General features: G+C 40.9%; 1 protein-coding gene across 3 annotated transcripts in view; it reads left to right on the forward strand.

Annotated features, from left to right (window-relative positions):
- The window catches only part of A1cf (APOBEC1 complementation factor), a 79,727-nt gene extending 53,226 nt beyond the window's left edge, over positions 1-26,501 (forward strand). For 2 of the 3 annotated variants that reach the window (XM_050157274.1, XM_050157289.1), the window contains 7 exons: positions 2,017-2,181; positions 8,700-8,797; positions 12,775-13,048; positions 15,061-15,266; positions 18,343-18,479; positions 19,184-19,335; positions 21,833-26,501. In XM_050157274.1, coding sequence (XP_050013231.1) covers positions 2,017-2,181; positions 8,700-8,797; positions 12,775-13,048; positions 15,061-15,266; positions 18,343-18,479; positions 19,184-19,335; positions 21,833-21,984 — 1,184 coding nt within the window. In that variant the 3' untranslated portion in view covers positions 21,985-26,501. The remainder of the gene's footprint in view (positions 1-2,016; positions 2,182-8,699; positions 8,798-12,774; positions 13,049-15,060; positions 15,267-18,342; positions 18,480-19,183; positions 19,336-21,832) is intronic. The other variant, XM_050157284.1, reaches the window with a different exon arrangement.
- Positions 26,502-26,742: the final 241 nt, after the last annotated feature.

A 26,742-nucleotide genomic window follows, 5' to 3' on the forward strand; every position in this document is an offset into this window, starting at 1 on the left:
AGATCCCTGGCCTCGGCTGGCTGCTTTTGAGCTTCCGTGCTAGGCTGCCTTTAAACTCTTCGTCTTGCTCCTTTTTCTCCTACTTGATTCAGTTCCCTAAAGTTTTCACAGATGTGCATTGGAAAGTTACACATCCGTGCGTCAGGAGAGCTTGGATCCATCCTACAGGGCGGCCTCCGTGAGGAATCTTCTTAAGATTAAACAAATCCATCGCAGATACAGCTGCAGGTAGATTAAGTTCACAGGCTAGATAGAATCGGGCTAAGTTCAACCTACCACAGTGTAGACGCATACCAACCTGTAGGACAACTGACAGACAGGCTATCAATATGTTTCCCAATTTCTAAATCATCACCATCTAATTGGAGAGAAGAAACGCAAGCATTGTTTTTAGACACCCCACTAGGTGCTCCAGCCACACCTGTGGGCACCCAGCATCAGTTCTTGAGTTTGATTACCCAACAACACGGCCTGGGTCAGACCAAAGCAGGCAAATACTCAAAGGGCCTCGGTTTGCTGTAAAATGTTCACTAAGACATACACAGTCAGCTGCTAACGTGAATTCTTATTAGTGGAAGGAACTATCCAGAGCAGGGATTCTCAACCTTCCTGATGCTGCAATCCTTTAACACAGTTATTTACGTTGTGGTGACCCCTCACTAAAAATTATTTCATTGCTACTACATCATTGTAATTTTGCTGCTGTTATGAATTGTAATGCAGATATCTTACAGACAACCTGGTCACGACCCCAGGTTAGAACCACTGATCTAGAGTGGCATTATAGTCCACTCTTACAGAAACTACGAGAACCATCAGATTTGGGGACAACGAAACTCTGGATTTATTTTGTCCTTGTACAGTTTTTCTTGATTGTGCTTTTTTTTTTAAGTGCTGTTGATGGAACAGAGTGAGCTTTCTAGGCCAACGTTCTACCACTCGGTTATGTCCTCGCCCTGCTTATGTGCTTTGTAAATTAGCAAACAAGGCATCAGATATCATTGTGGCATTTTCAGAGTGTCTTATTAAATTCCCCTTCTTTTTCTTTACATCCTCTGGTCCCCTACATAAGCTTCCCCTAGACTTTTGCCCTCTCTCATGCCACGCGTGTCTTCTGCCCTACCCAGCCCCCTCAGAACTCTTAACAAAAAATATTTTGTTCTCTTTTTTAGGTTTTCAAACTTTACCCACATTTATACACATTTTCAGACACATGCATACACATTCCGAACTAGGATATGTACGAGAGAGAAAACAGTTGGTTTCTTTCTGAGTTTGGGTCCCCCTGTTTAGTAGATTGTTTTCCAGATTGTGTCTCTGTTGCTGTGATAAAATCATGTTCAAAACCAACTGGGGAGGAACGGGTTCATTTGGCCTAGAGGTTGCACACAGTCCATCAAAGGCAGGACCCTGGAGGTGGAAATGGAAATGGGGATCTCAGGGGGAACTTTGTTTACTAGCCTGCTTGCTAACTCATGTCCAGTTACCCTTTTTATATAACCTAGGACCGCATGCCGAGGAGTGGCACCCCCACCCACAGGGGGCTGGGCTAACGTGATAGAGACAGTTTCATAATTGAGATACCCTCTTCCCAGATGTCTCTAAGTCTCTGTCAAGCGACCTCTTAATGCTCCTTGGGGTCAGACACTGTCTGAGCCCTGAATCCATTCTTAGCTCTTCCCCCCTTTTATTATCTCCCCTTAAAAACTACCCCCACCTTGTAAAAGCTGTCCTGAGAGTCCAACGTGCCCACCGCTTCCTCACTTCTTCTCCATTTCAAACCACATCCTACTTCTCTTTACATCCAGTCATTATGGTAAGCCACTCGCCACGCACAGGTCTCTTCTGTCCAGCTCTTGCATTATTTGAATGTCTTAAAATCAATAATAATCTCTTTTAGTGGTCCTAGCCATTTAAGACCTTGACGGTCAGTTCAATTTAAAAGGCCATCAGTGTGAGCTGAGATGATGTCGTGATTTCTAAATAATTAATTGTTCTTCTGATCATTGTCAACAGGAAGAATTCAGCTGTGGGGACATCCTATCGCAGTAGACTGGGCAGAGCCAGAAGTCGAAGTTGATGAAGACACGATGTCTTCAGTGAAAATCCTGTACGTAAGGAACCTTATGCTGTCTACCTCGGAAGAGATGATTGAGAAAGAATTCAACAGTATTAAGCCAGGTAGGACCCATGTACAACTACTTCTTCAAAATGTACTTTTAAAGCACTTGGGCCAGAGGTCATTAGCCAAGATGTTAAAGAGAACAGCTTGTATTTAGCCCCTTCTCCTAAGTGGTTGCATATTGCCCAATTATTTCTCCATTTTTGGATCAGAAAGAGACATATAGTCCTACAGCATTTAGGAATATTATGATTTATGTTTACCTGTGTGTTATTTAATGAATACACATTACTTCTGCTAACCTACACTCTGTGAGTTCTTTTTCCTCTAGTTAGCTCCTCTGTCCCCAGACCCTCAGACTAAGAACTAAGTAAATATTTACTATGTTAGTGATGCCTGCCTCTAACTGGAGGTCTCACCAAAACAAGGTTTCCCAACCTCTTTGTGACTGACATTTTGGAACAAATCCTCCTTGCTGATAAGAATCAGTCTGGTAGATTTCAAGGTCCATTCCGATCACGTGCCAGCATTAGCAACCTACCCCAGATAACAACCCAATGCAAGTCTAGCCATTTCCAGCGGTACGTCCGGGAACATTCTCAGCCACCTCAGCCTGTGTTTATTATAGAAACATCTTCCCACAACTGAGAATGTCTTGGGCTTCTGGCAAGTTCTATAGGGTGCTGACAAGCGTGGGCTGTGGTTCTGTTACGTTAAGTCTCTGACAGTCTTCGCATTCTCGGGGTGTCTGTTTCTAACTGTAAGTGGACACGATGTTACATGTATAATAGGATGATAAGCTTATGATTTGCTCTGCAGATAATCGGCAGGAATAATACCGATTTTTTTTCCCTTTTAATGGTTTCTCAAACATTTATCTTCCTTCAGCCTCAAGAACTCTGCCTTCCCTGACATTTAGTATCATGGTGTGGCTATATACCAACAGCTGTGAATCCATACCTAGTAGAGAAACTGCAAAAAAAAAAAAAAATCCACTAGAATTAGAGTGGGCGTGTTCACATCACATGCCTTTTATTCCTCTTAATGACCCTGTCGCGGAGGTTCCTTCACAACATCTATTATTTTCTACACACAAAAACCAGAGCCCAGAGTAGTTAAATGGTCACACAGCTAGCAGCTGGCAGGCTCCAGATTTAACAGCTTTATGAGCCCACATTCCATGCACTCATTCATGCAGCTGCTGCTGCTTCGGTAGCTCCAACATGCCGTGCGCTGCAGAGGACGTAACAGACACGAGCTGTGTGGGGAAGAATTTAGAGAAAGTGATAGCTAAGTCATCCTGCTCTTGGAATGCAGGGAAAAGTCGTGTTTAAGGGAAATCCCATCTAGATGGGTGCTGAAAGCCAATGGAGTTGTGTAGGCCTAGGAACGGGTGTGTGTGTGTGTGTGTGTGTGTGTGTGTGTGTGTGTGTGTTTCACCCATTCTGGGTTATGTTTTGTTTTTTCAGAGTGAATAATATTTTCCCATCTAATTAGAATATTGCTTTTGTTTTGTAAGGAGGTAGAATGAGGAACTACCAAAAGACTGATTCTTTTTATAGTGAGCTGTTATTGGTCCAGTCTGCACATTTATGACAGCTATGCCTAGACACTAGTGCTCTAGAAGCTGGAAGAAAATGATGAACACCAACTTCTTCCTTCTCTCCCTCTTCCTCTCTCCTCTATCTCCTCCCATGTCTCTAACCACTACCCTGCCAGCAATACTGTATTAGCCTTTTTTATTGTAAGCCTAAAGAATTCCCTCGATTCCAGGGCACTTATTGGGTCAGTGGCACAACCCTCAGGGTTCTAGAACGATGTGTATGATGTTAATATTATCCTGCTTCACCAACAGGAACAGTTAGCTGATATCTGTCCTATGAAGAAAAGAAAAATAGTCACTAATTTCTTCTCCAGTGCAAGGATCTAGTATATTGAGGCTATATTAGAAAATTTGTGGAAAGAGAAAAGTAATATTAAATTTTTATTTTTAAAGTTTAGGTCCTTTGAAAGAACGTGAATATTCCCTGGAAATCTGACTCTGTATATATATTTTTCAAACCCTGACTGTCCTGAGAAAATGCTACATCCATACCCTGGAAAACAAATGAAAATTGCCACAAAAACCCTGGGCCATCAATATTTTGTCCCCGTGTATCCTGGGGTGTCTGCTGTGGTTCTGAATATAGTCATTCTATGAAATCTGATTCCTTCAACTATTCAGCAGTAACAGACTCACCTGGAGGGCTGCTAAAAACACAGCCTGCTTACCCCATCTAGCTAAGTCCACACGTCTGTCTTTCTTAAGTTCCCAGGTGAAGCTAATGCTACTGGGTTGGGGACCATGCCTTGAGTCTGTTTTTCTAATTCCTGTGTTCGGATCCCAGATCTAGGTCTTTGCTGATAGACCACCATGAGAAAGGATCACAAGCACTAAGGATGAGTGTTTTAAAGTGAGGTGTGCGGCCAATGCTATTACACAGATGCTAGTCTATGACCGTGCAACCCTCAATGTGCTGGTTCTTCTTTGGTCTCTAAGTATGGCTAGGCCTGGTTAGTTCTTAGATGAGAGGAATCCACATTGCATTATTTGAACCCCTGCCTTCTAATTTACTGTGTCCAGATGTTCACAAATGAAGCTTTCCATAAAGAGAGGTGTCTGAATATTACCACTCCCAAACAGGCATAATTATTAGAATATTAGCAAGAATTTCAGGGCACCCAAATTCGTTATCAACGTAAATACTACTGGACTAACATGAGTGCTGGGAGCATATGGAAATGGACTCAAAATACTTTGGCACAGTGTGTTTTGACTGAGAGACTAGCTCTAGTATCCTTGGCACTAGGCAAGAGGTAAGTGAAGGTGATATTTTTTGCAGCTAAAGCTGCCTCCCCCCCTCCCCTTGGGAAACTACAGAGCAGGGAGCAGAGTGGAGTGAAGGGACGGAGGCCATCCTGGTTAACTCCTTACTTCTCATTTACCAAGACGAGTTGTGGAAAGGACCGTTGTCATCGCTCCATCTAACACAAAAGGAATAAAGAGACTGACCCGAAAGTTCAGTTTAATCATATACCCTGTGCTTCATGGGCTCACGTGGCTTTATTTAATTTTCTCTGTCTAGCCAGATAATTTTGCTCTGTATAATGATTATCATAAGAAGCCAAGGACTGACTACTAAGGGGAGAGAAGCTAAGCCCTGCAGTGTTTGAAAACCTAGATTACTGCCACCTGTTGTTCCAAAGGAAGGTAATTCACAGTCATTGAACCATGTGGTAGAGTGCAGACTCTAAATGCTTTAGCGGCCTTGAATCTGAGAGAACTGAACTTGGATAGGGAGAGGATTTTCTCCTCTTCCTCTTCGTCCTGGGAATAGGATGACATCACATTGACTCTGAGAACTATGGGTAATGAAGAAAATCTAAAGGTTTAAAAGACTTAAAACCCAGGCTAATGTAAATTGAAGGATAACCAGCACGCTCAAGCGGTAGTGAAACGAGTTTCCACTTACCCAAAAACTAAAGAAAAAAGCTTGCTTCGAAAACCTAGTTATCAACTACCATTAAAATATAGTGTCAACCATCTTGGAATAGCTACTGTTTTTCCACACGTTACAGTCAACATGCCCAGCAGTCTTTCCACATAAAAACAGGGTATGTTGCTGTCTGGATGCCTTTACACATGACCTAAATTGAAATGGCTAATATTTATAAAACTGTGCCAATTAAAGTGTTCTCATTCTTGGGGCTGGAGAGATGGTTCGGGGGTAAAAGCCTGCATTGCTCTTGCAGAGGAGCCCAGTTCAGTCCCCAGCATCCTTGCCAGCTGGCTCACAGCTGCTTCTAGCCTGAGCTCCCTGGGATCGACCAGCCTTTTCCGGCCTCCACAGTACTTGTACTTGTGTGCACATAAGTACATAAACACATACACACATATGCATACAATGAAAAATAGGATAAATATTTGAGATATTTACTTTCTTTCCTAATGCCTCACCATCCCTACAGTAAACATTCTTGGCAATCTGAGCTCCACCTTCCCAGTTATCTCTGGATGTAGGTGTACTTGAATTTGTGTTTATTTATATGTGGGTTGAGATACTTAGAACAGATTTTTATATTTTATCCTGTTATAAAAATTTTAGAAACAGATAATAGGTATGGATCCTTCCATGTGAGTACATGGATGTCGACTCTGGTCTCTTTCAAAACTAAGTGGAGATTGTATAAATGTATCATATTTAATCCTTTCTGAGAAAATGGATTTTGTTTTATTTTGCTGTTTCTCCAGTGGTATAACTGGCATCTTTATAGTAAATCCTTATGTATGTGCCTTTCTTTATAAAGAAACAAGGTAGAATTAGTAGATATCTTTTTCCAACCTTTCCACACTATAGACAGAAATTACCTTAGACTTAAGATGTTCCAGAAGCAACTTTTTAACTTAAAGGTTATCAAGGGTTTAGGACATTAATTCTCGACCTTAGCTGTATGCTCTATGAATTAATTATAAATCCTCCTTTGTCAAAACCATGGCATCCTAATATTTACATAAAAGAAAAGTAAAATTAATTAAACTTATCATATTGATAAAGTTTCCCCCAATTCCAAAGTTCTTTTATAGAAAATAAAATAGGGTATTTTCGGGGGCAGAATGAGTATAAGATTTCAAATAGTAGTGAGTTAGTCTTCACCTCAGTTTTCCACAGTGTCCAGAGTCAGACTCCATTGGAATCATGATCACTTACCAGCAAAAGAACTTGAGAAAAGCCATTGCACTGTTCTTTATGTCATTGTGGAAATAAAGAAAATAGTACTGAACTATACGGGATACATCACAGATAGATACTACATCAGGTTGCTATGACGTTGCCCATCCACATGCCCAGAGCTTCCCTCTCTTCCTAGCAGACATGGATGGATGTTCTAGCACAGGACTTGGGATCAGGCATTTCATACAGCCATACTAACCCAGACATAGAGACGGGGTTTACACTCCTGGGGTGAAACTGACCAATAGGAATAGGCTGGGATATCATCCTTTCTCTCATTTCCATGAATTATTGCACAGCAATGTTTCTTCCACAACAGAGTCTGGGGAAGACATCAGCAGCCAGTGGATACACCTGCCTCTCCTCTCTGAACATGCAGTAACATCTGCATGCAGTAGTTCCTGTTCAGAAATGCATCACCTTGCTCTAGGTCCACTTACATTTTCTTACACCTATACCTTGTTTTGAACCTCCCAGATTAACAAAGTCTTTTGGGTACCAGCCTCTTAGACCTCTCAGGGTTCAGAGAGAATACTATGGCAAGCAAGGGGCGTAGCAAGATCTGAAGGTGAAATGATTTCTTCACTATGTGTTTTGTTATTCTTCTGTTTCTATTCTAATTCTCCTGTCCTACTTCTAATTCCTCCTAGCTTCTTCTAGCTTCTTCCTTTATTCTAAAAAACTCTTCTCCTTCAGGAGTATTGAAGCAATAAAGAAATTACTCTCATTGGTAAGATATACATTGTCACAGCAAGACATAAGGAGCTGAGCTGTTTACCATGGCAACACAAGGATCCAACACCATAGAAGCAAGACCATACCAGATTGGGGCACAGTGCCCAATGACAACTTTGAGACACAGATTCATTGTTAGTAGATTGGCAAATGAATAATTGGCATGCTTTTCTTAGTAACATTGGTTGGACATCTGTGACTCTGACCTTGTACGTAGCTGTAACGTTTCAAAGTTATGATCCATTTAAAAAAAGTCTTTAGTCTGGTTTTAATTTGCTAATTTGAACTGAGCCAATGTGTGCAGTTAGTCTGAGCAAAAGAACAAGGTAGGTTGTTAAGTGTCCACAATTCTTGTAGGACAAATAGATCCAGTTATAAAGCATGTCTCAGTATATATTCTATATAGCAAAACTATACAGCCAAATGAAAAGTCATTCTTCTGACCACCCACAGACATATATGCCCAGCAGGTGGAATATTTTCATGAGATAACCACATAAGCCCTGGGAAAACACCCAAAGCTGTTAATGGGAAAAAGTGAAGCGGCACATGAGAGAAATTACAGATACAGGCAACCAGTTTTCAGAGTCAGTGGTCCTGTAAGCCTGGCTAAACACAATTATCTTCATCAGAGATATGTGTTAACACCTGAATTATCAGTTTCCCTATGCTGTATACTTCTGCAGCCTCCAACACCAGATAAAGCAGTATTTTGAAGTAAATAAGTTGAATATATGTGTACAAGATGACCAATAACTGAGTTCATGTCAATTTAATAACACTTTACCTTTATCGAGCATTATTTATTACCTTTTATATTTCATAATATGCAAAAGATGCCATTCTTGCCCTTCATTGCTTTATAATACAGGAATTCGAGTATATAATTCATAACTATTTCTAATGAATCAGATTTTAAGTATTTTTATGAGAAGCAAAAGTTAATGTTGACTACACAGAATTTTAAACCTTGACATGCAAAGGGGTCTCACAGGGTGCTTACACACTTGGAAGCTAATCACATGACTGTCTCAAGTTTGCTAATGGTGCTGCCGGCATTTTATCTGCAGGAGCTGTGGAGCGGGTAAAGAAGATCCGGGATTATGCTTTCGTGCATTTCAGTAACCGAGAAGATGCAGTTGAAGCTATGAAAGCTTTAAATGGCAAGGTAATGCAGGAGAAAATAAAATGCTTACAGATTCCAGCCAAGGTTGGTATGGACATGCTATACCAAAGAGTAATCTAAGGAGTCCATCATACCCCAGCTTTGTCCATCGCTGACAGCAGTCTTGGGGATGCACAGAAGAGAAATAACAGCTAAAGATACAAAGGAAAAAGAGGTGACTAAGTGGCAAATCCTAATTCAATTTTTTTCTGACTTGGACAAGTCACTGGTCCTCAGCTTTCTTAGAAGAAGGAATTATAGTTTACTTCCCCCATCCTTGTTAGTATTCTATTGCTGTGAGGAAGCACCATGACCAAGGCAACTCTTCACAAAGAAAGCATTTAATTGGAGTCTTGTTTATAGTTTCAGAGGGGAGTCCATTATCATCATGGCAAGGAACATGCAGGGGGCAGGCAAGCATGGTCTTGGTGAAGCAGATGAGAGTGTTGCATCTTGATCTGGAGACATCAGGCAGAGAGAGAAAGAGTCAGTGGGCCTGATGTGGACTTTAAAAACCTCAAAGCCACTCCCAGTGACACACCTCCTCCACCAAAGCCACACCTCCCAATCCTTCTAAATAGTTATCAACTGAGACTAAACATGAAAGCCTGGGAGCTTGTGGGGGGCATTCTCATTCAAACAACGTTCCAATTATCTCTAATTATTGCACTTTTTTATCAGTAACTGATGATGGTTGGTAAAAAAAAATTGTCAAGATAGCTGTCATTCTTTCCTCAATATTTGATCTTCCCAATACTGGAGGCTTAGTATCCTTCTCCTTGCAAAGAGTGGGGTTTGGCAGAAAATCATCTTCTGTATTCCTAGTGTTCATTTATTTATAGAAGCCTATGTAGTATTTACAACAGTCCAATAAGCACTGAAACCTGTCTAGGGGCCACTGATCTGCTAGTCGTGTCCAGGACACAAACTAATCAAAGAAAAACTGTTTCTCAAAGAGCTGAGAGTCTAGAAAACAGGGCCACAGACACCTCTGCAAAGTAGTCAGTTCAATGTTATTAGAAAACATTTAAAAGTAGAAAATTCAAATGAACAAATGGGCCATTAGACATTCAGAAAACCACACAGATGAGGAGATGCTGTGAAAAAGAACCTATGAAATTTGGATATACTTTGAATAGGCAAATTATAGCTAGACAAATCTGTCCTCCCAGCAGAACTTGAGTAGATCCAGAGAAAATCTGAAAAGAGAAAATTTGGTGAGAGCAAAATGCCTGAGAGACTACTGTGGCCCTTGAGGCTTCTCTCAGTCAAGGTTCTGGTAGATGATGTGCGGCTAGGAACTCACTCCAGAAATGTGAGAAAAGGGGATTCAAAAAACACAAGGTCACATGCTAGAGCTGGCAGGAGTCTGGCAGTAAAGGCACAAGAGAGGGAGCCGGAGAGTTAGTAAAATACTGAATTGAGACAGAACTGTGGAAAGCAGGACCCTTTGAGAGGGGCATAGATCTAGAGTCATGCCACCCTGAGGCTTTATCTCAAATGTCTTTGGTCAAGAATACAGTGGGCCCAAGATGACCTCTCATGGAGGGCACCAGGAAAACACAACCTAAATTCACTGTTCATACCCAGAGTTCCTTGTTGGCCAAATCCCATGACAATGCAGTGGCCCAGGAGCCCTGAAGAGAACCTTATGTGGAGCAGCGTGCGGGCTGGACATTGGTGGTGACTGGATCTGGAGGACAAGGGCGAGGCTTCTTAGCACAGATTCCTTTAAACACAGGGAAACCTGGGGCATGTGCAGCCTCAGGGACCCAGCAACATCTTAAATCCCCTAAGGAGGGGCTGGAGAAATGGCTCAGTGGTTAAGAGCACTGACTGTTCTTCCAGAGGTCCTGAGTTCAATTCCCAGTAACCACATGGTGGCTCACAGCCATCTGTAATGAGAACTGGTGCCCTCTTCTGGCGTGCAAGCATACAGACAGACAGAACACTATAAATACATACACACACACACACACATATATATATATATATAATAAGTAAATAAATAAATCTTTAAAATAAACCTAAGGAAGGAAGTGGCAACTCTGAAGTATTTTTTTAAGAAAAAAGAGGACTAAAAACACTATAAAGTAAAATCAATTTATATTTAAATGTACCTATGACCAAAACATTATTTTTCATTATCATACTAGTATCATAAAACTGTTAATACTTCAAAAACAATTTGTAAGCTAACTTTCTCTTAGTAAACTTGCCTAAATGTACTGAGAAGACCCAGCAATTATAAACTCAATGATAAATAATATACCAGAATAATTCCAATGGAAAACTGTTCAAGTTATTGTCATTTTTGTTTGTTGGCCTGTTTGTTTGTTTAAGGAAAGGAGCCTTTATTTTGGCACAACATTTAAGAGACAGTCCATTGTGATGAGGATGGGATAGTCAAATTCTCTTCTGACTACACTGAGGGAAGAGTGGCCTTCACTGTAACAGTCTCTATGCCACGACTAACTGTAATTCAAGTGATGATACTATGTTTTGATGTTTTAGCAAGCACATACTGAACCTTAGTGAATCTACAGAAAAATATTAACAAATGGGTAATTAAAAATGCTTTCCCCGTAACAAAATTTTAAATTGTTTGTAGACTTATCAGTACTGCTTTCTTCCAAAGTATCTCAAGCCAGTAACAGGAGCTTGGAGTTACATTATGTCCAGATGGAAACTCAGTTATTACTTGTACCTAAACATTTCTATTACAATGTTTACAAATATGTAGCTAATTATTCATTATTATTACTAGTAAGTTATTTCTAGTAAATTCTAACAACTGCTGTTTAATCGTAATATAAAATTTTTTCCTAGGCTTCTTAGTACACCTATGGATATTTATATTTATTAGACAAAGTGAGAGTTCGAATGTCTACTGTAAAGTACTGATCATATTTACAATTCAAGGACACCAGTGAAATGGCACAGGGTGTCTAGTAAGATGACTCAGAGGGTAAAAGTTTTCATATCAAGCCTGATGGTTCTGATTTCACTCCTCAAGACTCACACAGTGGACAAAGAGAATAGTTTTCCGACCTTCGTATTCACTTTTTTGTTTCTAGGTATTACAAAAGTTCTTTCCTTTTTATTTCTTTCTTTTCTAAATTATTTGTTTGTTTATTTATTTTGGTTTTTTTGAGACAGGGAGGGTATCTCTATGTAGTCCTGGCTGTCAAAGAACTCACTCTTTAGATCAGACTGGCCTCAAACTCACAGAGATCCTCCTGTGTGCCTCCTGAGTGCTGGGATTAAAGGTGGACGTCACCACCTGGCTGCTGCAATCACTCCTAAGGGCGTTCTACCTTAAGTTATACCTGACTTGAGAGCTCTCAGCTTCCCTCTCAGCTATACCCCAACCCCTGCCACCCCTGTTCATCTGCTCCCAGCTTCTCAAACATTTGCCTTACAAGGACAATGCAAGAGTTTAGCAGGTTCCTCTTCCTTGAGGCTCTACCTAGACTCCTCTCCCACCCCAGGAAGCGCTCACTTCTTGTGTAGCTGCTTTAGTGAGCCATTTGGAAAGGCTTGATGGGATTTCATCACCATGCTATTGGTAAATGACAAGATATCTTTAATGATTTCCATCACCTTCATTTATTGTGCTGCTTAATTTGTTTTGCACCCATAAAGATCTCCAGCTTTTTATACTCACATAACTATGTAATTTTAAACACCTAAATCACACATAATAGAAAATACTGAGTAATTGTATGTCTCATTGATTATCTCTGTATTATAAACTCAGTAGTCAACATAACATTGTTAAACCTGTTGACACTTGTGCAGTTTGACCAACAAAACCACTCAGAGAATAGTCAACTGATACAGAAGCGTGAACCTAATTAATTAAGAGACAGAAATGAAGAAAGGCAAGTCAGTAAGAATGCAGCAAATGGTAGACACTCTGTATGGTACTGAGTTCTCAGATGGCTTCTCAGTTTGCCTTTTCCTTGCTCTCCACACAGGTGCTGGATGGTTCCCCGATTGAGGTGACCTTGGCCAAGCCAGTGGACAAGGACAGTTATGTTAGGTACACCCGGGGCACAGGTGGCAGGAACACCATGCTGCAAGGTGAATACACCTACCCTCTGGGCCATGTTTACGACCCCACCACAGCCTACCTTGGAGCTCCTGTTTTCTATACCCCCCAAGCCTACGCAGCCATTCCAAGTCTTCATTTCCCAGCTACCAAAGGACATCTCAGCAACAGGGCCCTCATCCGGGCCCCTTCTGTCAGAGGTAACACAATTTAGTGCTGGGTTTACTGTAACTCTTGCAGTTCACATGACTGATAAACTATAGTTCTAATGGACTATAAATTACAGTTCTGTAGCCTTAGACAGATGGGATGGATTCACTGGGAAGAAAAAGACTAGAAAATTATTTGTTAAAAATCAAAATATTTCAGTGTCTCTTATTTTATAGGAATCTATTTTTTTTTCACATCACAACTGGCTATTGAAAAATACTTGTCAGAAGTTGGTACTAATGAGTCTAGTATACAATTAGATCCTTGCATGGACCCATAAAATACATACAGAATACAGCCTAGCGCCATACCCATCATTTCCTGCTCTCTGTTTTAGACTACTATGTGGCACTAACGTATAATTAGCTGAGTGCAGAACTTCTAAGGGAAAGAAGCATGGTCCAATGGAAATCAGCTCAGACAGCGAAATCACTTGAAGGCACATATGTACTTGATGGACACACGTTGCAGGCCAATCACAAATTATCATCCATACGGTTCATTTATATGAAGGATTCTCATCTGAACACTCTCCCAGATCCATGTGTTATGTTTGTCTATGTGTTGGTGACAAGGGCTTATTGTCTATTCCAGGCTGGCCTTGAACTCACAACGTCTGCCTTGGCCTCCTGAGAATTGTAATGGCAGATATACACCACTCCGGCTGTGTGTGGTAATGTTGAAGAAGCCAAACTATTGAGGAAATTAATGTTTCTTTAGTATATAGGAAACCAAATAAATTCAAAATAGAAAACAAATTCAATCCCACTGCCAGACCAGAAATATTTCATGTTTGAATCTTACACAGACTCTCTGTTTGAGCAGGTTTCTGAGCTCAGGAAATTCAATATTTATATGAAGTTCCTTTTCTCTGCTTTGTACTATATGTCACTGAAGTTTTCTTGGGTATGGCTAACATTATCTGGATCCCAATCCTGTTTTCCCTATATGTCAGCAATCTGGAAAATAGGAACAAATGATGCGTTTAAATCCACTCTTGGAAGAGCCCCGTCCAGATTTCTGCGGAAACTATTACATGGCTATATTGCATTCTTCTTCAGGGAGAAATGAATTGAGCATTTTAAGACCTCTTCAGTGGACTTAAAAGTTCTACGCTCATAATACAATCACCCCTACCAAAATTGCAATGTAAAAGTAATAACCAACACCTTATTCAAAATACTTTCTACACATTATAACAAATTATGTCATCAAAACCTTATGCGTATAAATAATATATCGTTAATTAATTCTTATATCTTACATGTTATCAACCAGTTGTGATGTAGAAGAAAGCAAACTTCATTCCAAGGGAAAAATAATACATAGCATTTACAAAAATGAAATCAATGAATAATATTTATGGGCGAAGAGTAATCAACCTAATGGTCCATTCCTTTGTGTCGCCAATAGGAAATCAATGTAGCAATGTGGCAAAACAAAAATCAAAAGGAATCTGTGTATGAAACTCAACGGAAATCTAAGCCCCACATTGACAACGCATAATAGAGAGTGGTAAACTTAAAAAAGAAAAACAAATGCTTCCTAAATGTCTTTCTGATGACTCATTGGGGATGTGCTAATGAAATTCATTCTGGCTTCCTGGCAGTGTGGCAGTCACTGCCATAGTCCCTACGCCAGTCTAACTGTAATTCAAGTGGTCATATTATATTGGGACATTTTAATAAGTTTATACTAAACCTTAGTGATCAAAAAAATATTAGCAAAAAGGTAATTAAAGTGCTGTTCTCTCTGGCAAAATTTGAAATGACTTGTGTTCTTATCGATCCCCTGGAAGGAACTGATGTCTTCCTAAGGAGCTTTCTCCTTCCCTGATGTTGGCCCTTACCTGAAGTTGAGTTTCATTTCACCAGAGTCTGCGGTTATCTGTCCATCCTCAGGGCAGTAATCAATGTGACTTGGGCTAACTTTTCCATTACAGTAAGATTCAGGGTGATTTTCTGGTGGTTTGATTCGGTTTAATGCCTTCTTACATTCCTAGAAATTTACATGAATGTCCCTGTAGGGGCTGCGGGAGTGAGAGGACTGGGCGGCCGTGGGTATTTGGCATACACAGGCCTGGGCCGCGGATACCAGGTCAAAGCAGACAAGCGAGAAGCCAAACTCTATGACCTTCTGCCTGGGATGGAACTCACCCCGATGAATCCTGTCTCTCTAAAACCACAAGGGATTAAACTTGCTCCTCAGGTAGGTAATATCACTGCAGAGGTGGTTAAGTTGGCCCCGGACCCATTGTTTGAATGGTTGGCATTGATGCTTACTTGGGCTACTGTTCTGTGACCATCAGCTTAACAGACTCAGGAGAGCGGCTGAGACTGGCTGCCATTCTGGCACTAAAAGGCCCTTCATTTCACTTAATCACAATCCAGCAAAAATATAAAACAAACAAAAAAAATGGAAAAAGAATGTCAACCATAATCTTAAGTGAAAATAACATGGAATAAGACCTTTGCTCAGAATAAATGCTTATGAAGCAGGTTGGTCAAGAACAGAAGAGAAGAGGAGTCATAGCTAGGAGCATTTTGTTGACTGTTTAGGACATGTATGTATGGTATTAAAAAAACAACAACAACAGACATGACCACATGGATGGGGAAAGCCTCCTGGACTTCAACCCCCACAAAGAACTATAGGCAACTGGGTAAAGCTGGCAGCAGGAAAGGCAGCCTTTCCCAGGGAGGAAAATGCCAATTGGTTGTCTGGTGTCAAGCAGTCAGCCCTAAAAACATCCATACAAGTAACATCATACAGACAGAAGAGGTTATTTCAGAATATATATGTATACATACACATACTATATATACATACACAATAATAATTAATAAAGGAGGCCATGAATTTCAAGAAGAGTAGGGAAGGGCATGCAGAAGGCTTTGGAGGGAGGAAATTAAAGAGAGAGAGAGAGAGAGAGAGAGAGAGAGAGAGAGAGAGAGAGAGAGAACATTCCAGCATGGAATCTAGGTAAATCTTTAACTATAAAAATGTCATCCGTCATGTAAAGTCTTCTAGAATGCTTTTTATTGGGCAATGTCATGATGGTAACTGCTGTTTGCTTTCATTTAATACTCTGCCTGTCCATGTTTCTGTGTAGCTGTGAGTTTTTGTTATTAGTGGGCACTGAAAGTTATAAAGGTCATTCCAATAGGAAAACTAAAGACCATTTTGAAAATGAGAACCAAACAGACTCAGTCCCTGGTAAGCCCAGGTTATCCCATGCGTGGGTAACACGTGTTGCTCCCTCTGAAGCCACTTGGCTAAATGACTGGTGTTACAGTCTGTGGACTTTGGGAGAAGCTTCCCTGCCCTCAGGAGGAAGTCAGAAATATAGCTTTTTTTTTCTTTCTTATACCTTTAAGTAACGCTTCTTCAAACTCTATGCAAGCATTAAAAAAAGAAGAAGAAAAATGTCTATTGCAGTGGTAAACAAGAACCATTTGTTTAAAAAAATAACATTTATTGGGCTTCTCTAATGTGCCATGTGTGCGAGACACTAGAGATGCAAAAATGAATCTAACAAAATCCTTGCAATCATAAATCATGTGGCAACCCAGTGAGAAAATACTGACACATCAAGAGATAATTACAGTGAAACCAGGTACGGTGGTGAAAAAGTCATTCTGAGCAAAACTCTGCTTATCCATTAAATGCGGGAAGAAGTCGGCCATAGTGAAAGGTATCTACCTAATCTGTCTCTGAATTTTTACGACCATGGTGGAAAAATCGGAACCATGCCACCCCAGCCTCCGTGGCTGGAGACCAACCCCCACGGCAGAGGTAGGAATCTCCAACCAGTAGACAGGGTTCCAAACTGCCCTGCCCAGCCAGCAGCTGCAGAGGCCACGCCCCTCAGTGTGTTTGCTCAACTGGCGTAAATGGGCAGACAGCTGATCTAGTAAAAGCTGACAATTGCTCGGGAACCTCAGAGCATGCTCTATAAACAACAGAAGGTGACACCAAGGGCTTTTTAATAAGGAAAAAATAAGCACAATCTTTAAATTAATAAACTGGAAAACGTCGTGAAAGACAGCAGCTGGGCTAACGTGAGAACAATGAGCTAAGAGGCTCTGTCCGGAGAGCTGGGAGGCATTGTTGCCTTGCACTGCTCTTGTCTCAGCTTCGAGCCCTGTTGCCCACACATACTGAATCTGCGTGTGAAGGGCGGATCAGGACTTCAGCAGCACCAAAATCAGCGTTACAGTAAAGAAACCATGCATGTTTTGAGAAAAGATTCCGTTTGGGGTGCTTAAAGCGGTAAAAACATGCAGATGGATAGCAAAACCAAATTGTCCGGGGCTAGAGAGATGGCTCAGTGTTTAAGAGCACTGGCTGCTCTTCCAGAGGAACCAGGTTCAATTCCCAGCACCCACGTGGAAGCTCACAACTGTCTGTAACTCCAAGGTCTAACATCCTCACACAGACATACAGGTAGACAAAAAACACCAACGCATGTGATAAACAGCTAAAAGCGGTACATTGCCAAGTAAGTTTTTAAAAATCACCACCATAAATACCTATTAGGGCTTATTAATAAATCCTAAATCCTGAGCCAAGGGCTGGAAAGATGGTTTAGTGGTTAAGAACACTTGCTGCTCTTGCAGAAGACACAGGTCGGGATTCCTGACACCCACATAGTGGCTCACTGTCTGTAGCTCCAGCTCAGATATGTTGACCCCTGTAGGCACCACGCAGATGCTGCACATATACGCAGTCAAAACACTCACATACACAAAGTCCAAATATATGAAACAAGGCAAGAAAATGAAATTTTTGAAACTTTTCAAAATCAAAATGATTTTTTTCAAAAATGTGATGTTAAAAACCCTATGACAAATGGCACATGGCCAAGAAACCTTCTCTGGTTAATTTCCCTCAGCCACTTTGAACAAGGGCTGTGGGGGCAGGAATATGCAGATCTGCCCTCACAGTGTATGGCACCAATTTCCTAAAACCGGGAATAAACAAAATAAATAAAAATAAAACAAAAAATATGAAGAATTATTAAGTTCATAGTGCGTGAGTGCATGTGTGATTGTGTAATGGGAGTAAATGGTGTGAAAATGATTTTATGAACTATAATAGACATTTACAGCTTAAATGGAGTTCGGATCGAGTTCCACTTAAATTTTATGAGTCGTTAAGCTACATGGCATTTTCTCTTTTCTATTAGTAAAAACTGAAGGTCAGAACTTGGAACCTAAATGCCAGAGAAGTAATGCAAATGCGACATTTGGGAGAGAAATCATTTCTTTTTCTACTCTTGTAGATACTAGAAGAAATCTGTCAGAAAAATAACTGGGGACAGCCAGTGTACCAACTTCATTCTGCCATTGGACAAGACCAAAGACAATTATTCCTATACAAAGTAACTATCCCAGCACTGGCCAGCCAGAATCCTGCAATGTGCGTACTCTCTCCCAGCTCCTAGCAATAGAGGTTCTGGAATGAGATTAGCCTGTGTGTTGTGTGTATTTGATTATCGCTCGAGTGACATACTCAAGTCTGCTACTCTACTCCTTCCTAATTAAATAAGGCAGAGAGATGCTCAGCTGGGATATATGCCCTAGCTCTTAGATGGCTTCTAAAAGCCCCAAAGTTTCATTCAGCACAAGGACTCTAGGATAACTGACTAAGGGAACCGGGGCCGGTTAGAGGTCAGAGGGGAATAAAGGACTGTATATAACAGGTTCCTTCTGCAGCGTTCAGATCGACACAAGTGACCCTCAAGACGTTGCCATTTACTGCATAATCTTCTGACCTACCTTTTAATTTTATATCAAAGATCTGATCTGTTAGTAGATATCACCTTCTGGATTTTACCTCCAGACTACATTTATATATTTTAGGAATGACGCATACCTTAGAAGTGTCATATAGTAAAACTTACGCATGTTCCCCAGAAATGCCATACCAAATTGCTAGATCAATTCACAAATAGTCCCATGCATGTGTATATGTAGAATTTTTATTTTTGCAGCAAACAGAACGGAGAAACCATATAGAATCCCACCATGAATCCTCTTTAAAAGCTAAAACTGCCTTTGGTTTTTCACCTGACTGGGTGCCTAAGTTTCTGAATAATTCACGTGACCGGCTGTGTTTTCCAGCCACCCATTCACACCTCCGAAGCTAAGTGCGTACGTGGATGAAGCAAAGGCGTATGCAGCAGAGCACACGCTACAGACCTTAGGCATCCCCACAGAAGGAGGGGACGCCGCGACTACAGCAGCCACAGCAGCATCCGCAACTGTGTTCCCAGGTACTGGGGGGCGGGATCATTTGTGCCAGACATTACAGGCTGCAGAGTGTCTGGATCCCTTCTTTGTAGGAGCCTCAACTTCAACAGTTCTGACTTGCACCTTGTGCCGATGGGAAAGATACGGGAACTGTATCAGATCAGCCTAAGCCGGCTCCCTTCTGCCTCTGTGTTAAGTGGCTGTGTGACCTTGAATGAGTCAACACCCCAAGTGTGGTGTAGATTGTTTGTTGGGTTTTTTTTTCTCCTAGTAAGAGGTTTTATTAGCAGATATTTAACTGAGCCCTTGCTAAGAGCTGGGTACTCATTGAAGCACTCAGCAAGCTTTATATTTCCCCAGGGACCCCTACGGTGCTTTGCAGCCCTATGAGAATGTAATCCCCTCATATTACAGATATAGAAGCCTAAAACTGGGGAGGTTAAACAACTTGGCCACTATTGGTTAACCTTTGGTTGGCTCCTACTTTTTATGTTTGATTTGTGTCTGTATGACTGTGTGTGCATGCCAATGTGTGCATGTACGTGTAATATAAATATATGTTTGTTTGCAAGTGCTTGTGTGGAGGCCAGAGGTCAGGGTCAGCTGCTTTTCTCTGTCACATTCCACCTCTTTTGTTCTTTTAAGATTTATGTGTATGTGTGTGTACACATGCGTGTGTGTGTGTGTTTGTGTGTGTACATACGTGCACGTGTGTGTGTGTGTGTGTATACATGCGTGCAGGTTCCTGAAGAGGCCAAAAGTGTTAGATCTACTGAAGCTGGAGTTGCAAGTGGTTGGGCACCCAGCATGAATGCTGCAAGTCCAAGTCCAACCACTGTGTGAAGAGTATGATGTCAGCCACAGAGCCTTCTCTCCAGCCCCACTACCTCATCTCTTCATCTCTTGAGACAGTGTTACCAGATAAGTTGAGGCTCCCATTAAGGGTTCTTAGTCTGTTTAATGTAAGAATTTAGAAGTGAATTCAAATGAAAGCTTGAGGACAGGTACATTAGAGGTTAAGATCAGATAGATAGATAGATAGATAGATAGATAGATAGATAGATAGATAGATAGATAGATAGATAGATACATAGATAGATAGATGGATGGATGGATGGATGGATGGATGGATGGATGGGCAGACAAATAGACAGGTAGACAGACAGACAGATGATAGATAGACAGATAGGTAGATAGACAGACAGACAGATAGACAGATAACAGGCAAGCAGACTGTAAATCTCGGCAGCTTCCAGAAAGGAAATGGGGAAAAAATCCAGAGTGCAGGCTTAGCTTTCATCCAAAAACAGAAAGAAGAGGTGTCTTTCTGTTGGTAAAGTGAGATAGCTTTTCCAGTTCTCCACGAGTCTGTAGAAGGCTAACCCCATTAGTTATTGAACTTTTCAAACTGTTCTTGCAATATTACAACAATGGTTTGTGCCAATTTCAAAGACTTTTTATAGTGTGGTTCGTGTTACTTTTCTAAAGCAAACCAAAAGTGTAATTATCAGGGATCTTGTGATGAGGGGTCTTTTACGCATTTGTAATAGATAAAAAATAAGCCAGATCACAGTTTTTAACCAAAAAAAAATCTTTTTTAAAAAATTACTTGTGTTGTGGTTATAATTAAGCCACTGTAAAAGTAATATAGTATCTCCTCTACTGGAATACCCGGTCTCTAGTTATTCATATTGTGTGAAGGAAGTTTTTGGGGGTTTTTTATTTATTTATTTTATTTATTAATTTATTTTGAAACAGGGTCTCTCTCTCTAGCCCTGGCTGTCCAGGAACTATGTAGACCGACTGCCTCAAACTCACAGAGATCCTCCTGCAATTGTTCTGGGCATGTTGGGATTAAAGGCATGAACCACCATGCCCTGATATTTTTAATATTTTACGTGTGAGTTTTTAGGCCAGTAGAGGGTTCAACAGAACCATACCCAAGGAATCTACCATTAATATGCCCTGCCAGCTCCTCAACAGCCTGAGTCACATATGCATTCCTGTAGACACATCCCTGGGAAAGTTCTGTATTGCTAGTCAGCAACATAGGGTACCTTTCTGTTCACGGGACCATCTCTCTGAGGTCTCTATTTGCTGAGGTGAAGTAAGCCTGACACAGGGAAGTTGATTCTCCCTGGAGAACGCCATCTTCAATCTTCCGATTGTATTCCAGCTAGGTGGTGTTTGTCTTTAATCCCAGCACTCAAGAGGCAGAGGCAGGTGGATCTCTATGAGTTTCAGACCAGCCTGGTCCAAGTGTGAGTTCCAGGATAGCTAGCAAGGGCTTTAAAAAAGACCCTGTGTCAAAAAACCTATAAAAGCAAAACCAAACCAAACCAACCAAACAACCCCACCATTGCTATTCTTCACAACTGCATCCTCTCCGAGTACATTTTCATCATACATATCTTTTGTTTTAAGCAAATGCCAATTTTCCATATTGCTGAAAGACACAACGTGCCAGAAAAGGAGGAAATCTGAATTCCTTTCATAAATTCTCTCTGCCTCCTCCTCCAGGATATGCTGTCCCCGGTGCCACTGCCCCTGTGTCTGCAGCTCAACTCAAGCAAGCAGTGACACTTGGACAAGACTTAGCAGCATATACAGCCTATGAGGTCTACCCTACTTTTGCAGTGACTACCCGAGGAGACGCGTATGGAGCCTTCTGAAGATTCCTTTCCTCTAAGAATAAGACTCCCAGAATGCTCGGTAGACAATACGAACCTCGAACCAGATCCCTTGTGGTCATAAGTCATAACTTCCCCAAAGCAATGCCTTTCCTGAGACGACATGACTTACTGTATTACTCGTGAAATGTGAATCTTATTCTTCAACAAAATCAAATCTAAGGAGCCTTTTGCTTAAAAGAAATATGAAGAGCCACTAACAGCCAAAGTTATTCTTCCAAAGATCCTGAGTGTCTCGGGAAGGTGATAAAAACCCTAACAAATTAGTGTAAGCTCTCTTAGTACCAGGAACTGGGGCCCAGGATGAGCTAGGCAGTCAGCAGCAAGGCGTAGACAGGAAAACTCGTGTCTCAGTCACTGGCTCAGAGCTGAAGCAGCACTCACAAAATCAAGAGACCATAGGAAAGCAGGAGGCTTTGTAAGAGGTATTCACCATCGCCTACGGGGTAAGCCCAGGCCTAAGCTCATGAAAACTGTCTGAAATGGTATAGATTTCATTATCACTTTTGGTCTAGAAATTCTCTCCCCTCAATATGTCAAAGATCAGCATCTTCCTATACCTGCAGCCTCCGGGACTTCCTAGAAATCAATATGATGTGTTTCAGATATGCTTGAGACAATCTAAGCCCTGTATTTATTCAACACCATAAACCATTCTTTTGCTTCAAAATCCCTGCCCTGCCCAAGGCTACTCAAACCATAGAAGCTATGCCAACACCAAGCACTACAGTGAAAAATGACTTTTTCTCATCTGGAAATCCTTACTTGTCCATGCTGTTTTCTCTGATCCCAGACTCATTTTGCTAAACTCAAACACTGGTAAAGTAAATCAGAGCTACGTAATACACTATGATATTTTCATAATCAGAAACTGGCCAAAAAGTCCTTTCAAAGACAAAAGGGAACTTGTTTTGCTTTTCTCACGCTGTAGCCCAGGCTGACCTCAAATTTCTGAACCTCCTTTCTCTCCCATCCCTGTGCTGAGAGAGTTGGTACACAACATCACACCCAGCTCCAAACAGTTATATTAACTTGAGGTTAACGTCGAATTCTCTACCTAGTTAATATTAAATCCACCAAGCAACAGTGCCCTTCCATTCTTTTGATTTTCTTTCAATATGTACAGAACAGCTGGGGAAGAGAGGAGAGAGAACACGCATGTGCTTGAGCTTGGGAGTGGGCAGAGCTTGTCTCTTCAAGGGACATTTGCACCTGCATATAGTCAGGGAACTGGCTGCCATATGCTGAGGGGTGATTATGTCAGGTTCCCAAGGGGCACCAGGATACTAACAATGATTGCTAAGAGACCATCCCTTGAGAGTTTAGTAAAAGTGCTACTTGCCAAAATGTTCCTGAGTGTTCAGAACATCTGACAGTGATGTGATGGGGGTGATAGAGCCAGAGATGGAGGGTAAAAGGATGTGAGGCTTTGGTACAGAATATATATGTTCAAAACAGAAAGTCAAAATCCAGTACTGAATCCAAACACTACTCCCATTTCATTAGTGATTTAGGGGACATAGCACTAGAATTCCTATTTTAAAAAAAACTGGCCCACATGAAAGTCTGTGGAACTCAAGGGCAAGCCAACACAAAGGTGCAGAAAATATTGTCCACTCCTTAATGGAATTCTGGAATCTAAAATCAAGACAGATTCCAATCAGAGCCAAAGAAATGTCAATCATGGTTGAATGTCTCAGAACCTTCAGGCTCTAGGAATTCCAGCTGGGCATCTAAAGCCAAAACCCTTCTGCTGAAACTCTGGAAGGCTCTGGATTTTCTGATTTATACTTTCTTCCTCGGATCATTGTGTCACTGAGCATAGGAACACCTGAGTTTGGTGGAACATCCAAAATACCTGAAGGGTCACGTGCCAATTAGGTGAGAGTGTCATGGGTGCAGGCCTGACCTCTGCCTCCCTGGGGCTGATCTGTGTACTACGGAGCAGACAGATGGAATGACTTTTGGGGTGGGTGGCTATTACTTTGTTATAGCAACATATAGAGAAGATTTTAAATTCCATTAGGATATATTTATAGAAAGTGTCCATGTGTTGCTACCCTGATAGGCCAAGTTTGGGTGTAATGAGCTTGGATCAAGAGAGAAAATGGATTGTCGTTTTGGGTGGAGGTGTTGTTATTGGACTTTAGTTGTTTTATGTTATTGTTGTTATTGTTGTTTTCCTTTTCTTTCTTTTTTTTTTAAACAGTTTTAGGACAGACTCTATTCATGCAGCTCAGGCTAACCTCAAACTCTTCAGTCTCCTGGCTTTGGCTGGCACCACAGGCTTGCACCACCACGCCTGCCTCAAAGATAAGCTTGGAAAAGATCAAGTATCAAACCAAAGGCTAGTTTTGCTTATCATTTATACTTTAGATTAGTAAATAAGCAATAACACTGCCTGCCTTTCTGACTTCTAATCCATTTTCCTGGTTCTTCCCTGCATACTTCTTAGTTCTTCATAGAAAAAAACCTCAAGTCAGCAAGGCAACCAAATAAAACAGGCAAAAGACCCTGAACTAAATCATTTTGAAAAATCTAACAAATTAGCGTTTGGTTTTTAAAAGTCTGGCAATAGTGTGTTGATAAAATCTGCTGGATCTTACTTGGAATAGAGGAAATGGAACCAGATGAAATGGAGCCTCTGTTTGCCCCCTGTCAACTGCTTTCCATTCTGTTTTTCCATCCCACACCCTCAGTAAATCAAGAGGAGCAACAGCTACTGCAGTAAACAGAAACTGTCCTAGAGGACTTAAGGTGTTTCCCGAAGTCAACACAAGATACTGCCAAACAGACTTCTCAAAATGCGGCTGGCAAACTACCTCATATAAGAAAACAGTAACATCAAAAAATATCCAAAAAGGAGGGTCATAAGTTGCTACATAATATAAAGGTTTTTAATTTTTTTCAGTCACATAGAACAGCAAAATGCTTTATCTATAGTTTTCCGTTTGAATTAATTTTCAAGACATCCTGCTGGTCAGAGGGCAGGCACAGCTTGGATTAACTGGCTCAGTGGCTAACTGGTGCAGGACCACAGTGATCTAAAGGAATGAATGCATCACCTCTCTGGCCAGTTGTCTGAGAGACACCCTCCCTTTATGGATCCCTCTCACCTGCTTGTTTCTGAGCTCCATTTTCCTCTCCCTCTCCCCGGACTGTGGACCTGAGTCCCACCTTCAAATGGCAGAACCGGCACCATCTAGGCCAGGCTGCACAGAGGGACAAGATAAAAGATGGCTCTTGGGAATGTTTTCTTACCCTACCAAGATTCACAGGGTGCCAGAAAAGTCTCAGAGCTTTTGTTGATTCCTTCTTTCCCTCAATTAAGCTAGTTATACCTCAAACTAGAGAGTTTCCTGTGTAAATGTTTTCATCTTCCTTTTCCCCTCTGCTTCAGGGATGTTCCCGAACACTATTTCCTTTGCATCTAACATCACTCATCCTGTTGCTTTTCAGCTTCCTCGTCCAAACTCTTCCCCTTCTCCTATACAAGGCGTCATGACTTTGTAATGGAAAATAGCACCAACTGGTTATGTTCGTGAAACTCTTGGCTTCTGTCTATTGCCTTTACCAACGTTGAGAATTTTACGAGCTGTGCTGGCTGACTCACCCGTTCATTCATGACAGATGTGGTCTCTATTTGCTGTGCTCTTTGTTTACTACGCACCGACCCCCCCCCCTCCAGAAACAATGAATGCAAACACGCAAGTTTCTGCTCCTCTCTGCAGTGGGCAAACAATCGGGGGCCCATTGTGCAGTTTTCAAAATTGAACATGACTGGATAAGTTAGTAGCTTTTGCCACTTGATCAGAATCCCCAGAATAAGCCAGTTCTACCCTGAACACTCACGCTTCCAGCAATCCCACCCAACCTGAGTAATGAGTGCTTTTTTTTTAAGTCAAATAAGTTTTCAAGTATTTCTCCCCAGAAAAGTATCAAAAACTATACAGAAGTAGACAACAAAGGTTTAGCTCCTGGAAAACTTTTAAGTACGGCTGTGAGGGATGTACAAAGTGATCGACGGTGCCCATCAATCGGCACCAGGCTTCATTACTTGAAAGCATTTTGGCCATTAAGTATTTTTGTTTTCTAAGTTATTTGTGTTTCTAAAATTCAAAACACTATTTAAGAAGACACGTCTTCGTGTTTTGCATTAAATGATTTGCAACGCAGTCTTCGTACCTTTCGCAAATACACAATTTTATTTTGAAACTTGTTATTTTAATTCCTAGGAGATATTTGGGAGCTCAAACTGCAAATATGTCTATTTAAATCAATCATATTATCTTGGTTTAAATATTTAATCACTGGTATTTTTAGTGCATTCCCTTGTAGAAATCTCTTTTTTAAATGGAGTTTCATGGCTGCAATATAGTCAGATATTATCTTCTCTTATCTTTTAGTGAAAAGGAAGCTGAGAGCAAACTGTACCTCCATTTTTCAGGTGTTAACAATCCCCTGCTTCTTTTCATTTTATTGTTATTTATATGGATTTATCTAGAGTACCAAAAGAAAGATAAATTTAAAAAAACAGTATTAAAGAGTGTGCATAAAGCACTTATTTTTGTACTTTGAGTACAATGTTTTGTAGAGCTAAATGATCTAACTAGTATGGTAAAATTATATCATTCTCTTATTTGGAAAATGATCATTGCTTTGGAAAATACAAATATACTGGTCACCTTAGAATCATAAATCAATGAAAATGAGAAATGATGCAATTTTGTGGAATTTCAG

This window comes from Alexandromys fortis, unplaced genomic scaffold (genome assembly GCF_014885135.2).
Source record: "Alexandromys fortis isolate MF-2015 unplaced genomic scaffold, M_Fortis_MF-2015_v1.1 scaffold_10, whole genome shotgun sequence".
NCBI classification, from domain to species: Eukaryota; Metazoa; Chordata; class Mammalia; order Rodentia; family Cricetidae; genus Alexandromys; species Alexandromys fortis.